This window comes from Pyxicephalus adspersus, chromosome 2, assembly GCF_032062135.1.
Source record: "Pyxicephalus adspersus chromosome 2, UCB_Pads_2.0, whole genome shotgun sequence".
NCBI lineage: Eukaryota > Metazoa > Chordata > Amphibia > Anura > Pyxicephalidae > Pyxicephalus > Pyxicephalus adspersus.
Genome location: NC_092859.1, coordinates 150,383,205 through 150,397,787, shown reverse-complemented (window position 1 = coordinate 150,397,787; position 14,583 = coordinate 150,383,205). Strand labels below are relative to the sequence as shown.

Below are 14,583 nucleotides of genomic sequence, written 5' to 3'. Positions count from 1 at the left end.
GGCAGAATGAGTCATTGTTTTAATAGGGGACCCATAGAGGGATACAATCATCTGTTAGTGAATTTCAGAGAAATTGACTGGGGGGAATAATTTATAAACGGAACTCAAAATGTAATATTTAGTTTATAAAATGTTACAAAACATTAAACATTTCATCATAGCTTTTAATATTGCATTTGTCATTCTAGAAAGTCAACAACAAAGGAAATAAAAAAAAAAAAATATTTTATGAAATCATTCTTGTTTTATTTATTCCTTATGGACATTAAAAGTTGGGGTTGCAGGGATAAAGTATGAAAAGTGGTGCCAATCCAAGTCAACTACAAGTGGGCTTCCCAAGCTGGCTACAGGTATAGACCCCAGGGACAGGTCCACTTCTCCTACACACCGAGCCAATCACAGAAAGGGAGGTGCAGAATGGGTGTGTGTGTGTGTGTGTTTTTGGTTTAGTTTTTTTGTATAAATGTTCTGTATTAATAGTTATTCCTCTTTCTCAATTTAGAAAGTTGTCAGGAATGAGTGAAGTTTTTTACTTTTGAATATAGAAGGGAAAGGTTAGAACAGGGGCAAGGGGGAAATCTTTCGATAAATAAACTTGTTCTAGTGGCAATTGTCTAAGAGGGGATATCCTCTTGCTTTGTAGATATCTCCTCTTACTTCCTGCTGCATCTCTGAGACAGGAAGTAAAGAGACATCATAATAAAAGCAGATAGTAACAGAAAAATGATGGGTTCCTAAGCATTCCCTGCTATAACCAAAACTAAAAAAGATGGTTTGGCTTTGTACTTTAAGGGGCAAATGTTCTCTAGCAAGTGAGGAAGAATGACTGCAAACTGAGTAACTGCTCCCTCTAGTGACCACTCGAAGTCATTACATCTAATAAAATGTCAAACATTTAAAAAAAGTAAACTGAATACAAAAAGTAAATTATAACAAAATCTGCAATAAACACCCAATCTCTTTCCTTCCTTTACACAATCAGAGTAGGCATTTGTAAAAATTAAGTGACAATTAAGTGACGTCTAAATTTATGTAAACAGGCATTTTAGTGCAGGGCATTTAGTGCAAAAGTGACATACTATGGAGTCTTTTTTTGAAACATTCCTTAGTGGAGAATCTTCTGGATTATTGTGTTTTAGTGGCAATACCTGATTCTCAATGTTTCAGTGCCATTCCCATTTTCACTCATTTGTGAAATTTTTTTTTGCTTTACAGATTTGAACCCGTCTATCTCCTTTGCAAAGTACACATTGGGCCTGATTATTAAAGTTCTCCAAGACTGGAGGAGACAGACTGTCATGGGTGAATTTGGACAAATTATCAAACCCGGAATGGAGCTGGTCCAGAGCTGAAAACAATTGCTAACAGCAAATTATTTTTTTAAGAAATCCATTCCAGGATTGCTGGATCACCCAAGTTCTGCCATGATAGTCTATTGTCTGCAGAATTTTAATAAATCAGGCCCATTGTATTGCTGCAGGTTAGGGAGTATAGCTCTGCTTTAAATATCTTTTTTTCTTTTAATAGTTCTGCATCCCCCCTCCCCATTTCCCCTTTAAGACTTCCAGAGATTTCCATCACAGATGGAAATTTACATGACAAATTGTGAAATTTTAGTGCTGCAGTCAAAACAAAACCAGTAAGCACCTATATTGGTCTGAACAAGCACAAGATCTGAAGTCACATCAGTGTTAGGCTGGCTGTATAATAAAACTGGCGACACAAACCAAGATGGCGGCACAAATGGTGAATGACATTAAGAAAACTTGAAAGGACAACTGTAAGTGGACAACACTGGTTTCCAGGCCCGGTTTATAAGTAGTAATATATGGGGACATTTTTTAAGAGCAGACATGTTTAATGTTAAAAGAAAGGAAGCATTACATGGATACCGGGTTATGTGATATCTGTTAGTACATACCAGTATTTCTCAACCAGGGTCCCTCCAGACATTGCTAGAGGTTCCTTCAGCAGTAAGCAGTTTGTGACTCTTAGGTCGGGTTAGGTGACACAAATTTTTTTAAGGGAGACATTCTTTACAATGGCCATGTAAGAGGAAATATTCCCACTGACCATCACACTAATATACTGTGAGATGTGGCTATAGTAATTAAAGCGAGGGTTCACCAAGAGCAGAAAGTTATTACAAGGGTTCCCCCATGTTAAAAAGGTCAGCAAACATTGATACATATATACAGTAGCAACTAAAGTAGTTTGTACCAACCAAAACCTGACAGCATAAAAACCCAGTTTACTCAAAACTGATATTGAAATGGGAGCCTAGTGGGGTAACCCAGACCCTAGCTTCTTACAGTATTCTCCCCAGCTCATTTTAGCTGGGCGCACCAACTGCCACTTTTTAATAACTACCCGGCTGTGTTTCGGTGGTTACTGAAAAGTTGGGTCATAATACAGGGGCTGCCTGGGAAGAATACTGTTCTTATATTCATTTTTTGCCCAGCTTTACATGTTTTATATTGTCCATTATATAAAGAAGCGCACGCACAGTGAGATCAGGACTTTCTTAATATTTTCAGGAAGACACATCACCTGATCCCGCACCTGCGCAGTGTTAGATGTGAGCAGAAGCCAGAAGAAGATGGCAGCGCCTGCTGTCCTGTCCGCACTGTAAAGGTAGCCAAGATGGTGCAAGACTTGGTTTGCCAGGGCATTGAGGGGCTTTTCACCAGTAAAGGTAAGTCATTTTTTTTTAATGAAAGTTCTGCTTTAAGGCAGACCTATCACCTAAATTTTTACATTGCATAAAAGGGTAGACAACACTTTTATGTAAAGTACAAATTTAATTTTTTTTTCTGCAACACTTAAAAAATAAAGTGAAGCCCCTCCTATTCTGTATTTACCACCATGGCTATCAAGGCTGAATGGGAGCAAAGAGCCGCCTGGGATACCTACGTCACGCATCTCAGGATGCTCCGAGCTACTCCTTCTGCACATGCCCGAGATTGCAAGGGGCATTTTCCTACATTGGGTCATAAGAAATGCCGATCTGACGCATGCGCAGTGAGATCTGCTTTTTTTTTCTTTTACAGCAGGCTACTGCACCAGATCTCGCACCTGGGCAGTGCAAGATTGAGTGATGTAGGCAGAATGAAGAGGAAGACGGAATAAGATAACGGCGCCCGGCCGGGATGAAGGAGGATTCCAGGAAGGCTTGGGACCCAATCGAGGCCATCTCCAGCGGGATCAAGGTATCTGCAGAATTAAAGCAGAACTAAACACAAAATAAAAAAGGGAGGATTAGTCGCGTCATCCAGGTATAGCACGGCGCACCGATGTCTTTCTTTTTTTTTTCTGGGTTCCTCTTCCTACGTCACCAATCTCGCACTGCGCAGACGCAAGATAACGTAGGTGGAAAAAAGATTGCTGATCTCACTGCGCATGCAGATTAGGGCATGGGCAGAAAAGCAGTCAAGTGCCTCCTGGGGTGTGTGACGTAGGTCCCTTGGCCAACATTCCTCCACTTCAGTTTTCCTATCATTTCTACGTCTCTCCTCCAATATATTAAAGCATATTACTCCAAATTTTATTAAAGCAGAAGTAAACCCAAAACTAACCCAAAAAAATAAAAAAAACACACTAACCTAATCCTGCAGATCAGTCTTTCCGATTGGAAAAAAACTTGCTGATCTCACGGCGCACCCGAGAGGCCCGAATTAAGGGGACGGTGCTGCACCCTTTTTTTTTTTTTTTTTTTTTAAACACTAACAAAGAAAAATACTACTTTAAATAAAATGATTGTCTACCCTTTTTTGTAAAGTAAAAATTCTGAGTTTAGGTACGCTTTAAGATTTAAACTTAAACAAAGTCTGTTTGGTATTGTAAATTAAAGAAGTAGAAAGAACTAAATAAATGTTCTGTTCTCCATAAAGCGTGTCGTCATGGAAACGTCACCGTGTGGGCTCTGGTTTGATTTGGGCCTAAGGCCCCAATGTATAATTGTTTTACACATTCACAAAACCAGACATCCTATTCCTTATTTATGCACTATATCAATAAATGGATCTAAAAAAAACAGACAATATTCACATTTGAGACTTGAATATCAATCAGTATATAGAGCAGAATAGAAAGTGGTCATTCGCTGACCTTTTTGCCTAACAAAAACACACAGAATTCTGCAGTTTACATCCCTTTTACCTTTTTTAGGCGAATTCTCATTCTATAAAGCAGTCCACAGCACACCCAGCTGGTGAATGTGCAGATATACACCGTGTTTGCCAGGAGTGCACACAACAAAGATGTCTGCCTGTTCTTCGTCCCTGGGATGATGACGTCTAAGGCACGGCGACACCAGGAAGAATAGGATGCTGGTGGAAGAGAGGGAAGATTAGGATCGAGCAGCTCAGCAGTGACCTAGAGGATCGGTGAGAGAGGTGAGGGGATGGCGAATGGCTATTTTATAATATACTGAGGAAGCCATGCTCTTCAGACAGGTTGTATATATGGGAAGAGGTGACACATGGAGCAGCTGTTAGGAGGTATTATAGGCTTGACAGGTGCCCCAGCCATGGGCAGGTGCTGGTGGTAGAATTTATGGAGGCTTTGATTACCTGTAAGGCCTATGGCTACCTGTGTGTTGGTATGAGAACTCCCAGCATGCATTGCCAGCCATGATCAGAACCAGCTATGGTACCAATTATGATTTGGGATGATATGTAGGTTGTATGCAGTTCTGTAGGGGGTGGGGGCAGCCTTGGGCCCTTTAGAATGCCAACAGGGGGCAATTTATTGTTAGCTTTCACACCCAGCATAAAGCAGCTGGTTAATCATTAAATCCTGTGTATATTGCATGGCTGCCAGGGTTCCTGACATCGCTAGGCATAATAATGCAACCCCCCCCCAAATCTCAAAATAACACCCACATTTATTGCATGTAAAGATATTTTACTGACAGCTGTCATGGTGGGGTGGGGGACCAGTACCAGGACTGCCCAGATGTTCATCACTGTCAGTGTATTATCGTCATAGGTGTCACTTCTGGACAGGCCGATCATTTGCAAGAAAATTATTATTACACATTACGCAGCGCTGTACTAAGTCCATAGTCGTGTCACTAGCTCACAGGATCTCACAATCTAATGTCTCTACCATAGTCATATGTCATTAAAGTAGGGTAAATTTTGGGGGGAGGCCAATTAACCTGACTGCATGTCTTTGGAATGTGGGAGGAAACCAGCGTACCGAGAGAAAACCCACCAAACATGGGGAGAACCAGCAAACTCCATGCAGATAGCGTCCTGGCCGAGATTTGAACCTGGCTCTGTGGTCCCATCCTGCTGTAGAGATAAAGACAGAAGGTGAGAAAGGGGCTTCACCTTGAACCAAAAAAAGACATTGGGAGCTTTCCAGCAGGAAAAGAAAAATAGAGGGACATTTATTCATGGTGTGGACATTTCATTGTGAGTTCCTCTAAAGGACATTTAGGGCAGCTTCACACCTGCAGTGGTATCTAGCATTCCCGCGCAGCTGTCAGTGGCACCTTGCCAGCCACTTGTTTCTTAAAGCGTCTGCAGATTTTATAGTGCGTGCAGAAAGGGGTACTGAACCAATCATTCCCTCCATTTGTTCTTTATGGGGCTGCTGAAAGTGAAAGCTACATGTAGCGTTTCCTCTAAAGCAGCGAGCATGAGGAAGGGGTAACTACACCGCAACCTCACTGCCAGTCTGGCACATGGTCGTTTCCACGAACTTGTTTTACTACTGGAAACAGTTTTCCAGTCTCCATAACTGTTTTTGCTTGAGTTGGTATTTAAGCAAAACATCCCGGTGCACCCATAGGCACTGCATTGACCTAACCCATTCCCAACACTCCACCAAATGATAAAACTGAGCCTAATTCAAGCTGCAGCCTGTAAAGCCTTAGCATCTCCTACCATGAAATTTGGTGTCAAGGCCAACCATCTGGTGGGTACCTCCCCATAACAGTGTTCTCCCCAGCCCCTTTTAGCTGGGCACCCACCCGACGCTGTTCAGTAATCCCCAGCTGTTTTTTGGTGGTTACTGAAGAGTTGGGTCACACTACGGGGGCTGCCACCCAACTACCATTTCCTCCCACCCAGGTTAAAAAAATTGCTGTTTTGACCACTGCATAAGATTGGGAGATTTGCACACTGTATAATTAGAATGCACAGTCACAGTTTACATCTCATGGAGCTTTGTCAAAGCAAATAACACTTACGCAGTGCTCATTCAAAAGAACACAACAGCTGTGTGACAAAATGTTGAGTTATATCAAGTCACCCGGCGGTGATAAATCTGTTCCCTGATCGTTTGTTAGATGATCAATAGGAACTGACGCCTCTTGTATCGATTTTAGAGTTCTCTCAGCATATAGCAATCACAGAAGCTAGTGCAAAGCTTGGAATGTGCAGACGTTCTAGCTAAGCAATGTTGATTTAGTATAAACAAGTTTCCTTTTTTCAGCCCGCTGTGCAGAAAATGTAATTGTACTAGATTATTGATTCTCAGCAAGCCTGCTGTAATGGTGAGGAGTGTAACACACACCCTGATAAGACCAATGCATATATATTGTATGAAGTTTCTTTTTATATCTGCAGAATTAAGCTGCATACACACATTAGATTTTTGTATTTTATGATCGTTTCCAGTGACAGATAAACGGATGAGTACTGTGAGCAACGTGCCTATTCTGTTCTTTGGAAAAGGCAGGACGAATGAGCAGCACCCAGCTGTGCTTTCCTCCTTTGTCTTCCATGGAGGTTGTTTCTGATATTCATTCATGGGTCCGTCATGAGGGATCCATGAACAAAGTCGGGGAACCATTGTACACCTGTCAGATTCCCACCTGAGATGAGCACAACTGTTCATCTTGAGTGATAATTATCTGACCCCTTAGGCTACCTACAAACGTCAGATGATTCCCGTCTGATTATCGCTTCAGGGTTGCTATCAGACGAGAATCTGAAAGGTGTACAATGCTCTTCTGAGGTCGTTCATGGATCCGTCCAGGCGGATCCATGAACGACTGTAATCCAAATGAAGAGGAGAGAGTGCAGTGGGGTGCCACTCTGTCATTCTCCCCCCTCCCCTCTCCATAGAGCAGAATGGTGCTGTATGTACAACGCTCGTTCATGCATTGTGCGGTCTTTTGTCGTTGGAATGGATCGTGAAAGATCCTTTCCAATGACAATTTTTGAATGTGTGTACCCGCCCCTCGAATGGACAGTGCAGGTAGTCCAGCTGGAAAAGCTTTGTGTCCTTGCAGCTCACACGATGAAAGGTTGTTCTTGTCACTGTGACATAAAGATGGTAACTGCTGAATGATTGGAGACATTTTCCTACACAATCTGTGTTCGTGGTAAGTAGCAAATGGAATTAGTATATACGAGTGGATGTACTGGCAATTTTGCACTTGATGAGCCAATCTAATTGATACTTTGATCGACAATAGAGTTCCAAAATCCTGCACATATTCAATCCTGCACCATTTTTCTCATAAAAAGCAATTAAAGTTCCAATCTGATCTACTCTCTATCGTTCATTCCATAGCTGTGGAGTTGGAGTCAGTACATTTTTGCCATTCTGACTCTAGGTACAGAATATATGTTTCCAACTCCACAACCTTGGTTCATACATACGACTGGTTACTTTCAACCCAGATTTACCAACACATCCAATCTATCCACAACTGAACGGAATGCAAAAAAAAAATGGTCAGCTGCTGAATTTAGATTCAGTTCAGAGCCAATCTAAAGCAGTGTTCTCCCCAGCCCTTGTATAGTTACTGAAAAGTTGGGTCACTATATGGGGGTTGCCACCTACTTACAATTTCCTGCCACCTAGCTTAAAAAAATGTCTGGGTTAAGCACTCTAAAGTGAAATTCTACCCATGTCCTCTAGGCATTGGGCAATCAGAAATGTTTTTTTTTATCACATTAACCCAAACATTACAAAATAGGCCAAATTTGCAGGAAGGGTGGGGTTTGTAGCTACTTTCAGGTCCTCCTGAACCTCTTGAGTATTAAGGAAAAAGCTACTGCTAACAATATTCATGGCTTCTGATGTGTAAGTCAGCATACGTATTTCTTTACAGCTTCCTTTGCTGGTTATTTGTTTCTGTATCCAGCCACGCAAGTTTTGTGGCCCAAGAAACGACAACCAGTGACAGGATCTGGCCTTTGCTAATTTTCATTGCCTATGAAATATTCCAATGTGACCCTCTTCAATTTTGGGAATGGCTGCGTATAGGCCAGCTACAGTGAATGCAACCCCAAGGACAGCTTCTGCTCTAATGTGGTTCATTTTCATTAAACTGCCACGGAACAAAGGCAAAAGAAAAATTTGATTAAAACATAAACTTGGATTGGATACAGGAGTTTGTATTCAATCCAATACAAAATGTGTTTGAATGACTTTCAATTTGAATTTCCCGCACACGCGCCGACGTCATCGTGTGCGCCGACATACACGCACGGAGGGAGAAGAAGCCGCTTCTTCTTCTCAGCCGGCCGGCTTCTTCTTCCCGGAAAAGGCACCCGACGCTGGAGGACGACGCTGGAACACGACGATGGATGATCGCAGCGGGACCAGGTAAGTGATCGATAAACCCAAACTTTTCTCACTATTTTCATACAGTGAGAAAAGTTCGGGTTTATCGATAATTGTAATTATTTTAACCCCGTACCAAGGTCGGGCTTATCGCTCAGGTGGTTAAAAACATTACCAAGCTTGGGCTGTATACACACGTTCAATAATTGTTGGAAAGGATCGCATAGAGACAATAGTTATTTCCTTTTCAAAATTACCAAGACTGAGCAGTGATTCCACAAATACCCCTGTAGTGTGTGTGTGTGTGTGTGTGTGTGTGTGTGTGTGTGTAAATATATAAATACACACACATTACTACAATTAATTTTAAATGAAATAGCTCAGATGCAGTTGAACTGAAGACTTTCAGTTTAAATTCAGTGGTCTTTTTTTGGTGTGGGCAATTCCTTTATGATGTCATTATCAATTAAGCAGAGAAGACAGACAGAGAAAAAGCCTGTAGTTGAAGGGTGCTTGTATTTGGAAGATTTTGCTGTGAAGAGACAACATGTGGTCAAAGGAGCTCTCCATGCAAGTGAAACAAGCCATCCTTAAGCTGCAAAAACAGAAAGAAATTGTTACAATATTAGGAGTGGCAAAATCTACAGGTTGGTACATCATGAGAAAGAAACAAAGCACTGGTGAACTGAGCAACGCCAAAAGACCTGGACGTCCATTTGTAATGTGGGTGGAAACCCACACAATCACAAGGAGAACCTGCAAACTCTGGAGCTTTCCTGGATTGGGCTGCAAAGCCCAAAGTGCTAACCTCTGAGCCACCATGCTGCCCACTTGTAAAGCCACAGAGCAGTCAGTGTGCCCATGCTGACTCCTGTACTGCTAAAAACTACAGGTGGTCAGGTCTGATGAATCATTTAGATGGCGGTGGGGTTTCTGATTCATTTGTAGGATTCACTACTGTATAAAGAGAGGTCAATGGAGGCAGGGTGATTGTCTTCTGCTGATACCACAGGATGCCTTTTTAGGTCTTGTGGAATCCATGTCTGCATAAGTTAGAACTATTTTGGCATCTACAAAATACTAGGCAGGTGGTTTTATCTTCTGATATGTAATGTATGTATTATTGTAAAATGCATTTAACTTCCTGTAGTCCATAAATTATAAAGTTGTTTGCAAATATTATCCACTATGGAAGTACCGGTACATAAAAACTGTTACATTGTATGTTTTAATTCTATTTTCTCTTTTGTCTCCTTTGTGTTTGTTTGGCAGTTTCCTGAAGATGTCCCACATTGGAGCCCTAGCTGCCCTTGCGGTTGCATTTACTGCATCTGCCTTATTCTCAGCCATCCACAAAATTGAAGATGGGCACATTGGAGTATATTATAGGTAATGTAAAAAAAGGAAGGCCTTTACATATATTTATATACTTTACCATTTATAAACATTACCAATCTTAGGCTATGTACACACGTTCAATAATTGTTGTGGGAAATGATCGCATAGAGACAAGAGTTATTTCCTTTTCAAAATTAACAGGACTGAGCAGTGATTATATATATATATATATATATATATATATATATATATATATATAAAATGTGTGTGTGTATTTATATATACAGTTAGGTTAATAAATATTTGGACAGACACCTTTTTCTAATTTTGGTTATGTACATTACCACAATAAATTTTAAATGAAACAATTCAGATGCACTTGAACTGCAGACATTCAGCTTTAATTCAGTGGGTTGAACAAAAAGATTGCATACAAATGTTAGGAACTAAAGCCTTTTTTTACACAATCACTTCATTTCAGGGGTTCGAAAGTAATTGGACAATTGACTCAAAGGCTATTTCATGGGCTGGTGTGGGCAGATAAAATGCCTGGAGTTGATTTGAGGGAAGGGGGGGTGCTTGTATGTAGAAGATTTTGCTGTGAACAGACAACATGCGGTCAGCTCTCCATGCAGGTGAAACAAGCCATCCTTAGGCTGCAAAAACAGAAAAAAACAACCGAGAAATTGCCACAATATTAGGAGTAGCAAAATCCTCAGTTTGGTACATCATGGGAAAGAAACAAAGCAAAACATGTAAAAAAAAACATGTAAAACATGGCAGAGGCAGTGTGATGGCTTGGGCGTGCATGGCTGCCATGGCACTGGGACACTAGTGTTTATCCATGATGTCACACAGGACAGAAGCAGCTGAATGAATTCTGAGGTGTTCAGAGATATACTGTCTGCTCAAATCCAGCTAAATGCAGTCACATTGATTGGGAGGCGTTTCATAATACAGATGGACAATGACCCAAAACATACAGCCAAAGCAACCCAGGAATTTATTAAAGCAAAAAGTGGAATATTCTTATAAAGCCAAGTCAGTCACCTGATCTGAATCCAATTGAGCATGCATTTCACTTGTTGAAGACTAAACTTCAGACAGAAAGGCCCACAAACAAACAGCAACTGAAAGCCGCTGCAATAAAGGCCTGGCAGAGCATTAAAAAGGAGGAAACCCAGCATCTGGTGATGTCCATGAGTTCAAGACTACAGGGTGGCATTGCCAGCAAAGGGTTTTCAACCATGTATTAGAAATTAACATTTTATTTTCAGCTTTTTATTTTGTCCAATTACTTTTGAGCCTCTAAAATGAAGTGATTGTGTTAAAGGTTTTAGTTCCTCACATTTGTATACAATCTTTTTGTTCAACCCACTGAATTAAAGCTGAAAGTCTGTACACACACACACACACACACACACACACTCCAACCCATAGCGGGTATGTAACAACTGTAGCCAACATATCTGTTGTGCATTTTTGTACTGGTTTACAAACTCAGAAGCTGTTACAACATTTGGATCAGACCTTGGATTTGGATTCTGCACCTTCAGCCCCAGTTTGGAAGTGTTAAACCCAGATTTGCAAAATGTAAAGATTTTTGAGGTTCAAACTGTTCCCATTTTCACAGACGTAATCATAGCCCATTTTTTTTTTACTGTCTGCATTTGTTTCATTTAATAACAGCTGTTACAAAGAGAGAGGAATAAGATGAGTCGCCCAAATCCTGCAGGATATTGGCTCAGGTTCATTTTGGCACGACATGCAACATATATGAGGAAGCTGTGGTCGTTTATCCTTTGTGTCCCCAAACAAAATTATAATAACAGTAATGTTGCCAGAGAACTTACAGCGTGCTCAGTATATTTATTACAGTGGGTGGAAAGATTTACGCAAGATGTGCACATCATATTTTTAATTAATTCACCTGCACTTTGGCTGCGTAGGCGGTAATGTATTTCTTTTGTAAGACTGTTACTACATAGTTCAGCTGTGGTAAACATTGCACAAGTGAACCTTCCATCTAAATGACAGAATTTGGTGTAAAAACCCAAATAACCAGAGAGCATTTTTAGATAACGGACAAATAAAATCCAAAATTGACCAAGGCAAATTCCAGCAGCATTCAGGTTGATCAGTGATTGCAAACAGGGTATAGAGACAAAGGTGGGAGAGTAAGGTTAAGTCTTCACTGATTTTAATTTTAAAAGCTTATAAATGCTGATTGAGCTTTTGCAGTGTTGAAGCATTTATAAACTACTGTAACTTCCTCCTCTCTGGTATTCCACTACCCCGACTCCATCCTTTTCAATCTATTATGAATGCTGCAGCCAGACTCATCCATCCTTCCCACCGCTCCTCTTCTGCCGCTTCTCTTTGAAGTTCTCTTCATTGGCTTCCAATTCATCTTAGAATCAAATTCAATCTGCTGTGTTTTGCCTTCACAACTTTTGTCCCACTCACCTTTCTTCCATAAAAATACACACCTTACAGTGCTCAGTGCTCAACCCAGAAATTTTTTTAAGCCAGGTGGGAAGAAATTGTATGTGGGTGGCAGCCCCTGTATTGTGACCAAACTCTTTAGTAACCACCCAAAAACAGCCGGGTGGGTGCTGAAAAGTGCCGGGTGGTTCACCCAGCTAAAAGGGCCTGGGGAGAACCCTGGTGCTCTTCGCTGCTCCAATGACCTACTAATGACTTCCTCACACATAACCTCATCACACGCACGGCTCCAAGACTTATCTAGAGCGGCCCTGACTCTCTGGAATGGTCTTCTTCATGCTATTCGGCTTGCTTTTACTTTCTGCTCATTTAAAAGAGCATTTTTGGTATTTAATGTAAAGTGCTGTGTAATATGTTGGCACTATATAAATACTGTTTAATATTATTAACAATAATATTAAAAAAGATGTTTTCAACCAAGAAATATGGCAGATAAGAGTTAGAATAGGCAAATGCACCGCTCAAAAATGCCTAAAATAGCCATTCACATCAACATGATTGCTTTGAGAATTTGCCTTGTTCAATTTCGGATTTTATTAGGTTTAAAGTAAACCTATCACCAATCTGGGCAATAAAAGCACATCTATCACCAACATTTTTACTTTATGCAAAAGGGAAGATAACCCTTTTATACGAAGCAAAAATTATAATTTTTTGTTTTATTCTCTTAATAAGTTTTTTTTTTTTTTTTAAAGAATAGGGGTGTAGAGCCGCCAGGGATACCTACGTCACATACCCTTGGCATGCCCAGAAGGGGCTTTTTCTTGCAATGGGGAAAAAAAGGTGCCAATCTCCCGCATGCACAGTGAGATCGGTACTCTTTTTCTTTTTCCATTTACAGCAGGCTACCTTACCTGATCTTGCACCTGCACAGTCCAAGATCAGGTGATGTATGAAGCTGATGGAAGAAGATGGCCGCGCCCATCGCATCCTCTGTGCGGGGACGAAGAAGAATTTTAGCACAGCATGGGACCAACTCAAGGCCATGTGTGGGGGGAATGGTACTCTGCGGAAATAAAGCTAAGTGGTAAGTTGAGCATTTGATAACAGATATCGGTGAAAGCTGCATCCCAGAACAAATAGTAGATCTGAAAACAAAAGCAACCAAAATCGCTCTTTTAGCCTCTATTAAACCGGGTTCAGTGTGCAGAATTAAAGTAAGCAATTCAAGTACAGGAAAGGAGCCTGTACACCTGTGTAAGACTGAAGGTAAAGATGGAGATCTCCTGTAAGACATGTGTCCCTTCTCCTATTACTTTATGCATCTTTTTCTAAACTAGTGGACTAATAAGTATCTTTTCTCATTCAGGGGAGGAGCATTGCTCACATCAACGAGTGGTCCAGGCTTCCATTTAATGCTGCCATTTATAACTTCCTTTAAATCCGTACAGGTATGTCTACATATTACATACATTGTCATATCACTATCTATGTTGTTTTATAAACATATTGGTAATGGCTTCACCTGCAAAACCAGGGGTTTGCTTTTCAATTCCAGAAGTTGGATTCATATGCTGACATTTCTCGATCTTTAAGGAAGGGGTTTGGATGTTCTCCCGGTGTTTACCAAGAATCCTCCTCCAAGCTTTTGACTCACTTGCTGGGTAACTGGCTTCTGACTAAGTTAAAGAATAGAATGTATGGGCTTGTAAAAAAAAGTGGTAGGGTCATCCTCCTTATCTCTATCCTTAGCTCCTCATTGGAAATGAGAGCAGTTTCAAGCTTCTACGCAACATATTGTATCGGTAGATAAAGTACAATCTTGTCCCTGTGTGTTCCTCATTAGCTTTGCACAGTTAGGTTGACCACTCATATCTCAGTTTAGCTCACTGGGCACACAGGCATTTACTTGTATAAGAGCAGTTTATTTGGAAAGTTTTTATTTTAATATTAATATACAGTATTAAGTGCCAACATATTACTCGCTGCTTTACAAAGTCTATAGTCATGTCACTAGCTGTCCATCAAAGGGGCTCACAATGTAATGTCCCTACCATAGCCATATGTCATTATTAAAATCCAATGTTATCATATGTAAAGCTTTCCGCAAGCTTTTTGCAGCTTTGGTAGTCAAAAAGTCTAATAATATTATTAAAATATTGCTAGCAGGTTGTTTATTGCTGAAGGGACAGACAATTTACTTTACCTGCCTTTCGGAAGTGCATTCACAGCTCAGTATACAATGCAGATCCTGAACTTTGAAGAGGACTG

The 14,583-nt window shown here is 40.7% G+C and overlaps 1 protein-coding gene across 2 annotated transcripts in view; it reads left to right on the top strand.

Moving 5' to 3' along the window:
• Positions 1-4,242: 4,242 nt before the first annotated feature.
• ERLIN2 (ER lipid raft associated 2) overlaps positions 4,243-14,583 on the top strand; it is a 31,996-nt gene continuing 21,655 nt past the window's right edge. Inside the window, exons 1-3 of one of the 2 annotated variants that reach the window (XM_072402774.1) lie at positions 4,243-4,394; positions 9,802-9,918; positions 13,682-13,763. In XM_072402774.1, the coding sequence (XP_072258875.1) occupies positions 9,812-9,918; positions 13,682-13,763 (189 nt within the window). In that variant the 5' untranslated portion in view covers positions 4,243-4,394; positions 9,802-9,811. The remainder of the gene's footprint in view (positions 4,395-9,801; positions 9,919-13,681; positions 13,764-14,583) is intronic. The other variant, XM_072402775.1, reaches the window with a different exon arrangement.